The sequence below is a fragment of the Arvicola amphibius genome, chromosome 9 (genome assembly GCF_903992535.2).
Source record: "Arvicola amphibius chromosome 9, mArvAmp1.2, whole genome shotgun sequence".
NCBI classification, from domain to species: domain Eukaryota; kingdom Metazoa; phylum Chordata; class Mammalia; order Rodentia; family Cricetidae; genus Arvicola; species Arvicola amphibius.
The window spans coordinates 111,913,483-111,929,048 of NC_052055.2; the positions used below are offsets into that span (position 1 = coordinate 111,913,483).

The following is a 15,566-nucleotide window of genomic DNA, read 5'->3' on the forward strand; positions in this document are numbered from 1 at the left end:
AACAAATCATAACAAAATAAGCAATGGAGTTGAATTTTTTTTTTTGCTACCAAGTAGTTCCATCAGATTTTTAACCATTTACACATACTTTTCAAATTGTGATGGCATTAAAATTCTATTTTAGAGATTCCAGACTTTAAAATACTGAGTGATGTCATGGCAGTGATATTGAGAGTCTTTCTCACAAGTCAATCTGGACGTTCCTCAGAGTTATCAAGACTATTCTTTAGGGTAGGGGATACAAACCCACAGCCCTTTTGGGACATTTATAAGTAATCCATCTTGGATGTGGATAAACGCCAGCTTCTAAATTCTTGTCTACAACAAGGGACCAAAGTAAATGACCTCACAGCCAACAAGCTGATAAAGAGGTACTAACCTACTGGAATAAAGTGGTTATTAGAAATGCCAAGATAGTAGGTGGGGTGGTCAAGAGTTAGAGGTGACCAAAGTGACCTGAGCTGGATCTTAAAGAACCCCATGATGGAAGAAGAGAACTGACTCCTACAAGGTGTGCTCTTTTCTTCACGTGTACCGCGGAACTCACTCCAAAACATTTCTTTTAAATACAAAAAAAAAAAAAAAAAAAAAAAAAAAAAAAAAGATTTAATTTCCCACATTGGAAATAGTCTTCATGAAAAATTCTACAGTTTTGATCCTTAAGGACAGATCAAGCAGTTCTGGTTTTTATACAAGTAATCAAGACAGATAGTAGAAAAAGCATTTTATTTATATGGAAAAAGCTACAGTAAGATCTGTAAAAGGTGTCAATATAATATTGCCTATACAGAAAAAAAAAATTCAAATGTGAAGAGCAACCAAAGAAAAAAAAGTGAGTGACACACCTTCCTACTTAGCAGTGCAATTAATTCACATTGCAATGAAGTTAAGTCAAGTACAATAAAACCAAAACAAGGGTCTCTCCATTCTAATCGGTATACTGGGAAATACAGTGTGAAGATCTGTTCCGGCTTAAGAAATATGCATTCAACCCACAGAATATCCTAAGACAAGGGGGCACAGTTAATCCATCATCAGTCGTTGGGGGCTTCAATACTGTTCACAGGGGGAAAAAAAGTCATGAATTGACATAGAATATATTTAGTCTATACAGTAAAAAAATACAAATCATAAAGTGAGCTCACAAAGAATGAAATCTGAATTCAGATTGATAAAAGTGATGGCACCTTGGGCAGTACATACAGTGTTGCTCATGTAAAAACACCTCCTTTCAGCAAAAAAAAAAAAAAAATCATCTGGTTGTTTCTCAGTCATGTCGCAGATCTTGCTTCGAAGATGCAGGTGTCCAAGTGTCTCAGAAACCAAAATAAATGTCCTCCTCAACGAGCACAAGATGCTAAATGCTCTTAGCACAGTTTCAAGGGTAGTTTTGGAGGTTTGCTCTGTCTTGCTTCAGAAACACATTTAAAACGAGTAGAAACCAAAGGGTTCATGGAACAAAGGAGACGGCCAACAGCACTCGATTTACTGCTAATGTTGAAAAAGACATAGGTTTTACAGTACTCTGGTATAAGTGAAAGCGTTTGAAAACATTACATTGCATATTTCTGAGTCCATTCTCTTGCGTGCCTGTTGTATCTGTAGGCATACAAAAAGAGAGAGTGAAAACACACACGTTTAACCCTCAGGAGCCTTGCTCTGTTCAGAATCTGGACCTCTGCCTCCTCAAGTGACCACCCTGCTCTCACCTGCCACTGGGTTTAGGCAACACAAACAGGCCAACACAAAAGCAAAAAACAAACGGCCTGTAAATTCCTAGATTACTCAAAACAAAACAAACAAGAGACAGAAAACTAACTTCAAATAGAAATCTATGGAAGCTACCCCGGAGGCAGGATTATCATGAACCAGGAGGATGAAGCCACTGGAAGGAGAAGGTCAGAGTGGGTGGACAGAGAAATAACTTCTCTTCCTAGGAAAAGATAGCCAAACAATGCCCAGGGCTTCCCAGTGATCAATCCTTCCATGTCTAATATACCAGCTCGAAATGATGAGCGCACAGCACAGAGAGAGAACACATAACACTGACCTGGAAAGAGGTTTCTGGCTTTGTTTTAAAGACAGCAAAAAAAAAAAAAAAAAAAAAGTCTACGGGGTGGGGGAGAGGGGCGAGGAACCTCACACTATCATCCACGGGCAGCAAACTATATTGAAATGCACCCAACAGGAAGTGTACGACAGGAAACACTTACTTTTCTTTGTCTGATTTATAAATCTGTGCAATATCTGGTACTAAGGGATCATCTGGATTAGGATCACAGAGCAGCGAGCATATGGATAACAACACTAGATTGGAAAAAAAAAAGAACCAATAAACATTCCATTAGGTGATGCCCTTGCTGCTTTATAAAACTTACCCACGCGGAACTCACTGCACTGAATATAAAGAAAACAAAAGAGGAACGAGCCAGGCAGAGGCAAGAGAGCAGCTCGGGCAGGTGGCTTGCCAAGCCAAGCAAGCCTGAGGTCCTAGCAGAAAAAAAAAAAAAAAGAAAGAAAGAAAGAAAAAAAAGAAAGAAAGAAAGAACGAACGAAAGAAAACCAGCATTGTAAAACTATAAAGGCCACATGGGGGTTACATTTTTAGTGTTCTGCCTGCATGTCTGCCTGCAGGCCAGAAGAGGGCACCAGATCTCATTACAGGTTGTTGTGAGCCACCACGTGGTTGCTGGGAATTGAACTCAGGACCTCTGGAAGAGCAGTCAGTGCTTTTAACCTCTGAGTCACCTTTTATATTAATTTTTTATATTAACTTCAGTTGGTAGGTAACCATATTACTTTTTAAAGTAATGAAGTAATTATTTTTGACATTTTGAATTCTAAGTTATCTGTTTACTTAACACAATGTGTGTCATCCAAAAGTAGATGTCAGCAATCTTTCAAGTAAAAACCTTGTGTGTGTGTGTCTGTGTGTGTGTGTGTGTGTCTGTGTGTGTCTCCATGAAATGTAAGGTCTTTTCCCAACAAATCTCCCATTCCTTAAGCCTCATATTTAACTATATTCACAAACAACATGAACTGTTTAACTTGTATATATATATATTTTTTTTTTTTTTGGTTTTTCGAGACAGGGTTTCCCTGTAGTTTCTAGAGCCTGTCCTGGAACTAGCTCTTGTAGACCAGGCTGGCCTCGAACTCAGATCCGCCTGCCTCTGCCTCCCGAGTGCTGGGATTAACTTGTATATTATAAAAGAAACACAGAAACTGGAAGGTATTTGTTTGCTATCATGTCAAAACTTCTAATGAAAACAGCTACACTAAAAAAAACAAAAACAAAAAACAAAAAAACAAAAAACAAAAAAATTCCACTAGGCAGAGAAGCACTTGCCAGCCATCCTAGATGTCCTGGAACTCCTTTGTACACCAGGCTGGCCTTGAACTCACTGAAATCTGCCTGCCTCTGCTACCCGGGTGCTGGGATTAAAGGCGTGCGCCACCATCGCCCAGCCCACTGCTGAAATGTTATGAAAAGATGCTGCACAGCCATTTTAGGTCAGGAAAACGATCAGTTATAAATAATCGACACGGAGATTCTTTGGCTTTACCTAAGACTTGAAACAGGCTGTGGCCCCTGCCTCTGGTAAGACTATCCCATTTAAGAACAACCTATGGGGCTGAGATATTGCTCCACTGATAGAGTGCTTGCTAGCATGCACAGGGCCCTGGGCCCCATCCCTAACATCTAATGAAGGCTCATGCCTGTCACCTCAGCACCCAGAACATAGAGACAGAAGAATCAGGAGTTCAGTGCCTCATGAACCCTGCAAAGAAAAACACCCGACTCGAATTTATTTTAAAAATAAATGGAAGCCGGGCGGTGGTGGCGCACGCCTTTAATCCCAGCACTCGGGAGGCAGAGGCAGGCGGATCTCTGTGAGTTCGAGACCAGCCTGGTCTACAAGAGCTAGTTCCAGGACAGGCTCCAAAGCCACAGAGAAACCCTGTCTCAAAAAACAAAAACAAAACAAAACAAAAAAAATAAATGGAAAATGCGGTAGCTAATTTAGGGGCAGATGTGTGTAACCCAAACAGTTTTTTCCAACTGCCAGGTTCTATTCTATTTGAGACACTAGGCAAGGACTGCTGGCACCACATACACTGGTGGCCAATGAGTGGAAATGGTTTCTAAGGATCTGTGAGCACAGCTGATGGCTCCTCTGAAAGATGAGCACCAGCATGGGGCAGCTGCCAATCATGGTGATGCTGCAGATTCCTCAAGCTAGACAGGTACACTACCTTCACAGCATTGCTCTGCAGCATGAAGCAGACCTTCCCTTTTTAGCTGCTTATCTCAAGTTGTCCTTTTTACTGTCGATAGACACTTTAATGAATGGGATAAGTCCCAAAATATGCCCCCTCCCCCCCCCCCCCCCCCCCCCCCGTCCAACAAGCAAACCCCTCTTACTGGCATGGCTCTTACTTCTTTTGTAAAGACGGAAGGACAGACCTCCATAGGCTTATCATAAAATTTCCAACTCTAGCAATGTTTTAAATTTAGATTTTTCGAGTTTTAGCTATGTGTATGTGTGTGTCCATCCCTGTGGATATGTATGCATGTGCATGTGAGCGCAGTTGCCCTTGGAGGCCAGAAGAGGGCGTTGGGTCCCCTGGAGCTGGAGTAACAGGTGATTGTGAGCTGCCCAACTCGGTGCCTGAAACCTATGTCAGGTCTAATGCAAGAGCAGTATGCACTTTTAGTCTCTGAGCCTTCTCTCCAGTCCTTAGTTCCAGTAATTTGAATCTCTGATTTCATTCATATTTGCCCATCCATTCATTTCTCCCAACCCCAAAGCTTACTAAAAACCAGAGTGACCAAAGAGTTAGCAGAGGAAGCAAAATCAAAAGAGGAGTAAGCACAGAGGGTTGAAGCATTGTTTTTGTTTGTCTGATTATTGGCTTTTGTTTAAATTCTGATCCCTAGACATTGTATAATCCTCCCCATGCCTATTTTAAATCCCGTAAACAAAATTACCTTTAGATACAGTCAAAGCTGGAGACCACTGGGACCGCAGGATGTCAAGACAAATACTTCCATTGCTGTTTATATTTGGGTGGTAGATTTTTGTCGTGAAAGCAATCTACAAATAAAACAGAGCAAAAAGCGTTGACCGTCACAAACTGCGAACAAGCAGAACCGATCCGCTCAAGGGTAAAATGCGCTCAACGGTACCCAGCTTTGGAACAGAAACATCCACATGCAGCTCAGCTACTGGGGACTTGAAGGAGACTCAGTCTAAGCTCTGCTTCTCCTCCAGGTGTGGGGAGGTGTCTGGGGTGTAATGAGATGTTTGCGATAGCTGGTGTGACCGGCGGAGTGGCACCTGGACCGATTGCTCTGGCTTTCATCACACCGCCAACCACTCCTGTTAACCCGCCCGTCAGGAACACCCAGCGGGCCACCTGGAGCTATAAACAGGCCACGGAGTCCATCAGAGCAGAAGTGAGATGCCCCCAGCTGGTCACCTGTCCTGAGTCTGAATCTCTACTGTCGTGTCATGTCATCTGTGTCAAACAGGTATTTTAAAATTGCTACAGTGACTTCCCTAGCAGCTTGTGTTCATTTTCCCTCCCTCCCTGTGCGCCCAGCATTGCCTCTTCCTTGGGCTCTAAGCCTCAGAGAACGCCTTTCCATCCCCTTCTGCCATTCAGTGTGCGTCCTTCGTGGTTCCCATCGTGGGGGATGTGGTTGAGGCTCAATATATGTTCAGTGAATTCTTCAAAAAAGAAAACAGGGTCCTCTTTGGAAAGATAACGTTAAGGATAGAAAAGCCTGATTCTTTTTTTTTTAAAAAAAATATTTATTTATTTATTACGTATACAATGTTCTGTCTACATGTATGCCTACAGGCCAGAAGAGGGCACCAGACCTCATTACAGATGGTTGTGAGCCACCATGTAGTTGCTGGGAATTGAACTCAGGACCTTTGGAAGAGCAGGTAATGCTCTTAACCACTGAGCCATCTCTCCAGCCCCAAAAAGCCTGATTCTTGACTATGAAAACGTTCCAGACTACACATATCTCAAGGAGGAGAAGCCCATGAGCCTAGCTGGCAGCCAATGCCACCTCTCCTTTAACAGGCAAAGGCAACTACTTGACTAAGAAAGAGTATTTTGTGTTTCAGATCTGGAGGGTGTACCAAGAAGCTCGCCCTCGCTAACGTGCCCCGAGTCTGTGACATCACGAGACCATCTCTAGACAAACAGTGGAAACCCCTGCTACGGGACGCGTCAGTCACAGAAATAAATACCTTTGGTGGTTTAAAGGGATAGTCTGTCGGGAAGTGGACAGTGAGGAAGAAGACTCCACCTTGATATGCACTGTCAGGCTGAAATTACACAACAGGGCGCATCAGTGTCCGGCCACAACACGTACACAAGCCTGGATGATTCCCCCGGGGGTGTGAACAGCGCGAGAGAGATGGCCGCAGCTTCTACACAAGGCCGTCAAATAGCAGCTTGTAAAAAGAAACACCATCCTAGCACCAGACGTTGGAGTGATTTACCTGGAGAGCAGGCTCCTTGCCAGGAAGGAGGTTTTTTCCAAGGCGCCCACAGAATTTAAAGGGGAGCAGACACGCACAGCGGTATGAGTTAACCAAACAGATCACTTACGGGGACCAGTGTAGACACGAGGGCTGCTGCGAGGAAAGATAATCGGCTAGAGCAGTCACCAGCGGTTTATAACGGCTACGACTAATGTTTACCTTCTCTTTTCTCACTTCCAAATTTTAAGTTCTAATGCCCACTTAAGTGCAACCGAAAGGGGGTGAGTAAGAGACTTAAGTGGCACCATCACAGTTTACCCCCAATATTCATTTGCTAGTACTTTATATTGCAGAAGACAAAACTCCAAAACCTAGCTGGATGAATTCAGTATTAACGATATAGTGAATTAAGCAACAGCTTTACCAAAGGAATTCAAGCTTGGCTATTTCCTAAGTGGCAATAGCACAACACACGCACGTGCACGCGCGCGCACACACACACACACACACACACAGACACACACACACAAAATATTAAAGGAGAAAAAAAACAAAATATACCCTAAATTCTATTTTAATTCCTTCATGTTTACTGGAATGCATCATGGGTAATAAAAGTAACTGTCATCCTTTTCCTGCTTAAAGTTCTGAAAAAAGATTAACACATTCGTATTATATAATTATTCTTACTATGTGGCTGAGTTCTAGCGGAGTAACTGCAAAAAAATATTACGAGGCTAAGCGTGGCCAGCGTGGACAGTGACGTGATGTGACAGAGGGTGGTGGAGTGGGCTGATGCTACTGAAAACAGGACAGGCATGCAAAGCAACCTCACAGCTGCTCACGACACACGGTTCACCTGGGAAATACCGTGGCGGCCCCAGCTCTGACGGCGAGGCACACCTTTAGATGACGGGACTTGGAAGGTTTGTAGCAGATAATGAACAGCAAACAGAAGGAACCAGCTTCTTATTGAAAGCTGTTAGGTAAATATGTTGCATTTTCCCCCTCTAACCTAACAACTTAATAGGATAATTTAGTCATTCAGGGTAATTCCTCGGAGGCTTTTCTTTGAAATTCAGCATTTTTTTCCCCTCCCAGTCTCTGGATATGAGGGCAAAAGATTTAAAACTCCACGACCGAGTAGATAAAAGTGCCCCAGGGGAAGTATGTATGGCATTCAGGAAAGACGTAGCTAGCGTGTTCTCATCCAGAAAAGCAGACAGGAGCACAGAGCCTGCTCTTTCACAATTAGCATTCCATTCATAGAAAGCAAAGCCTGTTAAAGCCAATGATGCTTCTCAGGTGTAGGAAGAAGCATAGAAGACAAAGGGGTCAGTTTACGGCAGTGCAGCAAACTGCAAAGGTGACAAAGGCCTCCCGCAGCAGGACTCCTCCACTTCTGCAGTCAAGAGCCACGATGAGACCTACTGCAGATGGCCACATGCCGGGTGTAGCAAGTCCATTCCTGAACCCATGAAAACTGTGGATGGGCGAGGAACGCTCTGCTCCCTTTAAACACAGCGGACTCTGTATTGGGAAATTAACAAGGCCAACACAGACGGCCTGCACAGACAGCGGGACCTTGCTGTATATCGGGGAGGTGTTAGCACAGGGAAATATCGCTGTGACCCAGCAGGTGTTTGCCAGCCGTGCTTTAGAGAGAAATCGCTGCCACCCCCTCGGTTGTATTTTGCTCCGTGAGTGATTCAGCGGACAGGAATAGGCAACCTGAGTCACAAGCATCTGCTCACAGGTCATAAGGCAAGAGTGAAGAGCGGCCGCGGGGGTTAGTCCACACGTGTGAGCTGTACTTACGGGCCCCATGATGGTTGCTTGCCAGTGGAACACTGAAACACAGAAGGATGGGGGTCACTTAGAGCTGCTCGGAGCCACCCTTTCAACGGTAGCAACCCCTAGCAACGGAGTAAACTTACGGTCATCTCCCACAGGTCCCGCGGAGCAGTGAGCAGGTGGGTCACGCTGTAAGTCACTTAACTCCTGAGGGAAAGCAGAAATACTTGCAGTTAATCCTTCCCTTTCCGAGGGAGCAGGCACTGTGGACCCAGAAAGACACAGGCTAGGGAGGCCGTGTGAAATTATTTTTAGCTTCATTCTAGTCGCAACGGACTCTGCCACCTTGATGAGACAGCCCCAGCCTCTGGAGAGATTCCAGCAGAATAAAACAGTGTTTTCCTTTAAGATTCCTAACATGAAAGCAGTTCATTCGCATCTCCTTACGCAAGACCGTATATGTGTCATTGCTACGCAGATGGTACCAACAAAGCCAGCAGTTCCTGGCTGGCACTGTAACTCATGCATGAGCTCCCCAGGTTTAATTTCCAGCCCCCTAAAAACAAGGTCTGACTTCTAGTAAGTTACAATCTAATGGGCGGGAGTGAGGACTTGGGAAAAATGGATCCTATAAAGGAATGACTTGAAGCATCCAAGGATCTGTGTGTAGGGTCTGTCCAGAAGGTGCTCCCCGCGTAAGTATGAGAGCCTGAGTTCAGTTCCCAGCACGCATGTAAAAAGTCAAGTGCACGAGGCAAGCCCGTAATCCCCGCACTGGTGAAAGAGACTGGAGTATCCTTGGGGCTGGCTGGCCAGTCAGCCTGGCTGACCTGGGAAGTTCCAGGTTCAGTGAGAGCCCTCGTCTCAGGAATACCATGGGAAAGACAAGTGAGGAAGACGCCTGGCACCAATCAACGTTTGACCTCTCAACGCCCACATGCGCATGTGTATTTGAACTCGCAAACACACATATACACACACAACATACGAGTCCAGAGTAGGAAGGCAGCCAGGCCATGTTCTGAAACCTACAGCGCTGATGATTCACGGGCCCGTCTCTATCCTTGAGGTTTCGAAGGGAAGGCCAATGGCAGGCACAGCTTTCAGGCTGGTCAGCCTTGGCCCAGAATCTCAAATGTAAGTGCATCTACTGCTTTGAAGAAATCGCTAAATCTTCCTAGTCTTGGTTGGGAAAGAACTGACCTTCCCCAAATGAGTGAGGTATGACCTCAGTATTAAATACTGTGCACTGGAGGGATGGCTCAGCAGCTGAGAGCGGGCTCTACTCTCGCAGAGGATCTGAGTTCACTCCCCAGCACTTACACAACAGCCCACAAACATCTCTAACTCCAGCTCCAGGGAGTCCAATGCCCTCTTCTGGCCTCCACAGGCACCCATAGTTATGTGTGCATACACACACACACACACACACACACACACACACACACACGCACGCACGCACGCACACACACATAATTAAAGATGAATCTTAAAGAGAAAAGCAGTATCAAAAACCATACAGGCTGGGGAAGTAGCTCAGGAGCGGAGTAACTGCCTAGCATGTGAAAGGCCTGGGCGCCATCCTTATGGCTCCAAAAAGGAAAAGATTATCCCTGAAGAACCCAGTTTAGCTTGGAAGATCAACGAGGGTCTATTCCTGACAAAGTCAGTGAAGCGGAACCACAGGGATGAGCGGGAGTTGGCACTGAGTGGGTCGAGCGACATGCCATAAGCCTGGGAAGGCGTGTGGAAGCCAGGCAGGACCAGAACACACACCCGGCGAAGGATACAGTGCTACACAAAGTGCACGGAGATGATTTTTAAGAAGTCGCGTACTCCATATTTTTGAGCGGCATTTATTTATTTATTTATTAGTTTTGTTATTTTTTTTTAAAAGAGAAAGAGGGAACATGGAAGTTGGGTGGTTAGGGAAAGGAGGGGATATGGTCAGAGTTGGGGGATTGGGGAAGAAGGGTCTGGTCAGACTATGATAAAAACCCTGATTTAAGGGCGCTGCAATGTCAAGGGATGAGGCAGTAGAGCAAACTGCAAGACGAGTTACTGAAGGCAAGATGGGGCAGGGGTGGGCACTAAACTTGGAGGAGTGGCAAGGAGACACGAGGCACTGGCCTGGGACACTCTAGGGGCTTCCCTACCTCAGGTCTATAAGGACAAAGGAAGGAGAAGCCACCAAACATGCTGTGTAATGTAATGACATTGGGGCAGCAGAGGGTTCTACGGTCTCTGCCATCTGGACCATCCTCAGAGGTGGGTGTCGGCAGATTCCCCTGTTCTACCCATGGAAAGCAAGATACTGCGCCTTCTGCAAACCCGTCAGCTCACAACAGTGGCAAAACAGCCATGATCGCTTCCATTTGGCGTGCTACTAAAGACGAGGAAAAAGATGTGATCTGATGCATGGCTCAGAGCCCAGTGCAAGCCAGAGGCCTCCTTAAAGTTCATGTCCCTTCAGCGTCTTTTGCTACTTTCATTTCTGTTTTTATTTTTTCTTCCCCCTCCTTGTAAATAAGAAAGAACTAACTCATTCGGATCCTCCGTTGCTTCACGTACTGTTAAGCAATGGGAGACTCCAGTCTTCTGCTTTGCCCCACCACACTCCCTGTTTAAAAACAAGGCTTTGACCTTTCAGCCCGGGGAACCGCCACTCACCTGGTGACCATGGGAAGTCGTTAAAATACAGTGTGACATTACTGTTTCATCTTCAGTTTCCATGACAACCACGGGACATGATACAGGTCAAGTGTGCAGCAGGGTCTCTCTAGCCCGTAGCAAAATCCCAATTAATGCTGAGACAGTACGGAAGCAGAGCTTGTCATTTCTCGGGTACCACCAAACGATAATGGTTTACACTGTGTGAGTGAGAGAGCTGTTTCTAGTTACAGTCCCGTTACAGAAGGACTGACTTCTGACCGTTCCCCCTACCCCCAATTTGAGCTTCGGGAAATGCTTTTAAGATTACTCGTGGAACTGTCTTCTAAACAACGTTAATGTACCCAAACCTTTGTCTTCTCCCTTTTTTGGGGGGGGGGGGGGCAAGGTCTCGCTATGTAGCCCTGCCTTGCCTGGAACTCATTACGTAGACCAGACTGGCTTTGAACTCCTAGCAATCAGTCTGCTTCTGCCTCTTAAATGCTTGGATTAAAGGCATGAGCCAACATGCCTCCTTCTAAACATTAATGTAAATAGTACTTGTGTTCATTTTAACTAGTTAATCAGAAAAATGCATGGAAATTCTATGGCTTAAAAACTATTAATGATCTGCATGGAAATCTGCAATCTGATAATGTGCACAATAAATCGGATAGAGACACAAATGCATACTAATTAATCTTGTTTATTAACAAGGCAAGTCAGAACCATATTTTAGCTGCAACAGCCTTGAACCATACTCAAATCTCAAACAGCAAGCTGTTCTTCAAGTATTACATTTAGAAGAGATATTTTCTCATTATTATTTTTTATGGTCCTGATTCCATTTCCTCTTTAGAAGAGGGAAGGTGATGGATGACAGGAATAAAGAAACAAATCTCACAAGTAAATTCTGCAAAGGGCGGACTCTTAAAGTGTCTCCAGAAAGCTCCCCCGCTGAAAGAGAGGGAACTGACGAAACATTCGACAGCCTGCACTACGTCCTGCTAGGCTGTCAGGGAATGTGCAAGCACAGCCATGCAACACAGCACAGCATGCACAACAGAGAGGAAGGCTGCAAGACACACGCTCCTCCTCCCTCACCTGCAAAAATGCAGATCTTAAATGCAAAATAGAAAGCCGGGCGGTGGTGGCGCACGCCTTTAATCCCAGCACTCGGGAGGCAGAGGCAGGCGGATCTCTGTGAGTTCGAGACCGGCCTGGTCTACAAGAGCTAGTTCCAAACAGGCTTCAAAGCTACAAAGAAATCCTATCTTGAAAAACCAAAAAAAAAAAAAAAAAAAAAAAAAAACCACCCAAAAAATTGCAAAATAGAGACGCGAGGAGGTTAGGAAATCCTGAGATGAACTAAGGAAGTGAAAACACAAGACTGTGAAGATGCCGTCCGCGAAAACCCAACATCCACCTTTGTCAAAATCAGCTCAGCAGGCACGGTAGTTTCGGGGGACACAAGAAATCAGGGGTCACTCAGCCATCCTCTCTTTCCAAACTGCCTTACAATCTGAGTGGCACTTCCTCCCCTTTAACTGGCATTAGTACACATGTACTTCTATCATATCATACACTTGGTAGTAAAACTAATTTAGGGAAATAAATCAAGCTCAATCACCTAAATTACTCAACTGCTCACTCACTGTAAACGAATCATTTAATCATTTAGCACCAATCAGAGGGTTCCATTATAATAACCTGAACTTCCTTGACCTTCTGCAGCTCCCTTAAATGCGGCAATGATATTGCTGGGTTGTATTTGTGTACCGACAGCTGAGTTTCATCTAAACTTTGCATCAAAGAGATACATCAAATTCGCTTCACTTGCATTTATCAACTGGGGCATACTCTTTTATATTAATATGAAAATAAAATCCTGACTCAATACATGCAGTAAAATGCATCACAATTATTTTTTTTTTTCAATCTGCTTGCATAGCCTGCGGAGCTAGACACTGAGTGATCGGTGTTAATTTTATCATGTCATTGATGTGTATCTGGTATTTTTACTTTCACGATTACTTTAGTAGGTCAATAGAAAATAATTTCGACAAAATTTCGCAAGTACTCTAACATTAATTGTCACGGATACTGTAAGAGCATGATGAAAGATCTATGTTTGGATGGATCTCCATAGGAAGGAGAAAAAGACAAGGTCTCCTGAGTAAACCGGGAGTGTGGGGGTCATGGGAGAGGGTAGAAGAGGAGGGGGAGGAAAGGAGGGGAGCAGAGAAAAATGTATAGCTCTATGAAAACAATAAAAAAGAAAGAAAAAAGGTTTAAGTTGGAGTGTTAAAAAAATAAAAATCGGGGCTGGAGAGATGGCTCAGAGGTTAAGAGCATTGCCTGCTCTTCCAAAGGTCCTGAGTTCAATTCCCAGCAACCACATGGTGACTCACAACCATCTGTAATGGGGTCTGGTGCCCTCTTCTGGTCTGCAGGCATACACACAAAACAGAATATTGTATACATAATAAATAAATAAATGTTTAAGAAAAATAAATAAATAAAAATAAAAACTAGCCGGGCGGTGGTGGCGCACGCCTTTAATCCCAGCACTCGGGAGGCAGAGGCAGGCGGATCTCTGTGAGTTCGAGACCAGCCAGGTCTACAAGAGCTAGTTCCAGGACAGGCTCCAAAGCTACAGAGAAACCCTGTCTCGAAAAACCAAAAAAGAAAATAAATAAAAAAAAATAAAAAAAATAAAAACTAATTTACTGATACCAGGGCCAGCAAGGTCGACGCCGGAAGCCAAGCCTGATGACCCGAGTTTGAGCCCTAGGAACCGCATGCTAGGAGAGAACTGGCCCATGCAAGCTCTCCTCTGACCTCCAGACCCGGCATGCATGTACAGCACACACACACCCTTCACACACAGAATAATTATGATGAACTACAGAAATTTAAAAAAAATAATGAAGACATGCTAGGGTTAAGCTGTCTCTCCACTTTTTCTAATCTTTGTTCTCTAAGAGTTGACACTATAATCATACAGTTTGCTCAAGAATGCAGGGTTCTCAAAGGAGCCAACCACATTGTAACTTCTACCTTGAGTCTCAGACACACCACAGGTGGTCTCTTCTGGGGTTTCATAGAACCCTCAGGCTCCAGGCAGACCCCTGCATAGTCAAGTTGAACCAAAAGAGCTCGCAGTACTTAAGAGCATTATTTTTCTACTCATGATGCCATCTACACGTGAGCATCAAAGCAAAGCAGTGACTCGTGGGGACAATAAAATGCGCAATGGATGAGACAAACACCCGCCAGACCATGACCCAAACAAAGCCATTGTTAGCAGAACAGAATACCCCCATTTATGCTCAACTGGAAAGTGAGCATGCAGCTCAGTGTGGGAGGGGTGTGTGTTCAAAGACAGCTTTGGGGAGGGCGATTTGGTAATGACTATGACAGTGGAAAAACACATTTGGTCCTTGGCCCAGTAACTTACTTTATAGAAATCACCATGCAAATAGACATACACACACACACACACACACACACACACACACACACACACGCACGCACGAGGATGTCTGACACAACATCTTGTCTAAGCACAAAACACTGACCGTAATCCATTCGACCGCCAATAAAGGGATAGCTTACAAACCACATACTATGAAATCCTGACAGCCATTGAAAAGAACAGCACAGATCCCACAAGCTGACAATGAAGGATGAGACCCAAAAGTAACACAGCACTCAAGGAGAGTACCTATTTATTAGTCTCTGCTGTTATAGTCTCCAGATTTATATACTACATACATACATAAAACAGATGATTGAAAACACACATGGAGCTCTGGGCAATGCATATCCCTAGTATTCTGCTACTTCTACTGTGTCGTCTTGTTTGAAAGAGTATCACTACATGGCCCACGCTGGTCTGGAATTCATATAGCCCCAGTTGGCCGTGAACTTAAATCCTTCTGCTTCGGTTTCTTATACAATTTAAAAGAGAAGGAATGACACTGTTTTTATTTCCTTTCTTTTTTAAAATATCTCTCTATATCTCAAGCATTTTCTCTTTCCATTAAAATCTTCTGCTAAGACCAGGAGAGATCAAGTGACTGTCACGGACTGCGGCATGGATAAGCAAAAGACTGGGTCAGCAAGTCCAGAGTGAGAGCCTAGCTGAATCCTGGAACAAGGGAAGGACAAAGTAGGAGAACCAGGAAGCTGAGTGTTCTAAGTTATTTTCCTCATGCTTGCAACTGCACCACGGTTACAAAAGCTATGGAAGGATGTGTATCAACTCCCTATATCATGTTGAAATCTTCCTGGAATATTAATATCATTTCATATTACTTAATGAATGTTGTGGGTGCTAAACTCAAGTCTTGTGTAACCTGGGAGAAGCTCTCAAAGGCCATTATTTTTAAAGATTTGTTTGTTTGTTTGTTTGTGTGCGTGCGCACGTGTGAGTATGTGTGTGCCTATATACAGTATGTATATATGAGTGCAGGTGTCCTTAGAGGCCAGAAGACAGCATGAGATTCCTGGAAATGGAATTAACAGAAGGTTCTGAGCTGCCATGTGGGTGCTGGAAACCTAACCTGGGTCCTCTGCCAAAGCAGCAAGTGTTTTTAACCACTGAGCCATCTC

The 15,566-nt window shown here is 44.3% G+C and overlaps 1 protein-coding gene across 1 annotated transcript in view; it reads right to left on the minus strand.

Moving 5' to 3' along the window:
- Positions 1-709: 709 nt before the first annotated feature.
- Ube2d1 (ubiquitin conjugating enzyme E2 D1) overlaps positions 710-15,566 on the minus strand; it is a 32,424-nt gene continuing 17,567 nt past the window's right edge. Inside the window, exons 2-7 of the mRNA XM_038343625.2 lie at positions 8,444-8,507; positions 8,325-8,356; positions 6,270-6,347; positions 4,994-5,099; positions 2,214-2,307; positions 710-1,599 (exon numbers count right to left, since the gene is read on the minus strand). Of these exons, the coding sequence (XP_038199553.1) occupies positions 1,554-1,599; positions 2,214-2,307; positions 4,994-5,099; positions 6,270-6,347; positions 8,325-8,356; positions 8,444-8,507 (420 nt within the window). The 3' untranslated portion in view covers positions 710-1,553. The remainder of the gene's footprint in view (positions 1,600-2,213; positions 2,308-4,993; positions 5,100-6,269; positions 6,348-8,324; positions 8,357-8,443; positions 8,508-15,566) is intronic.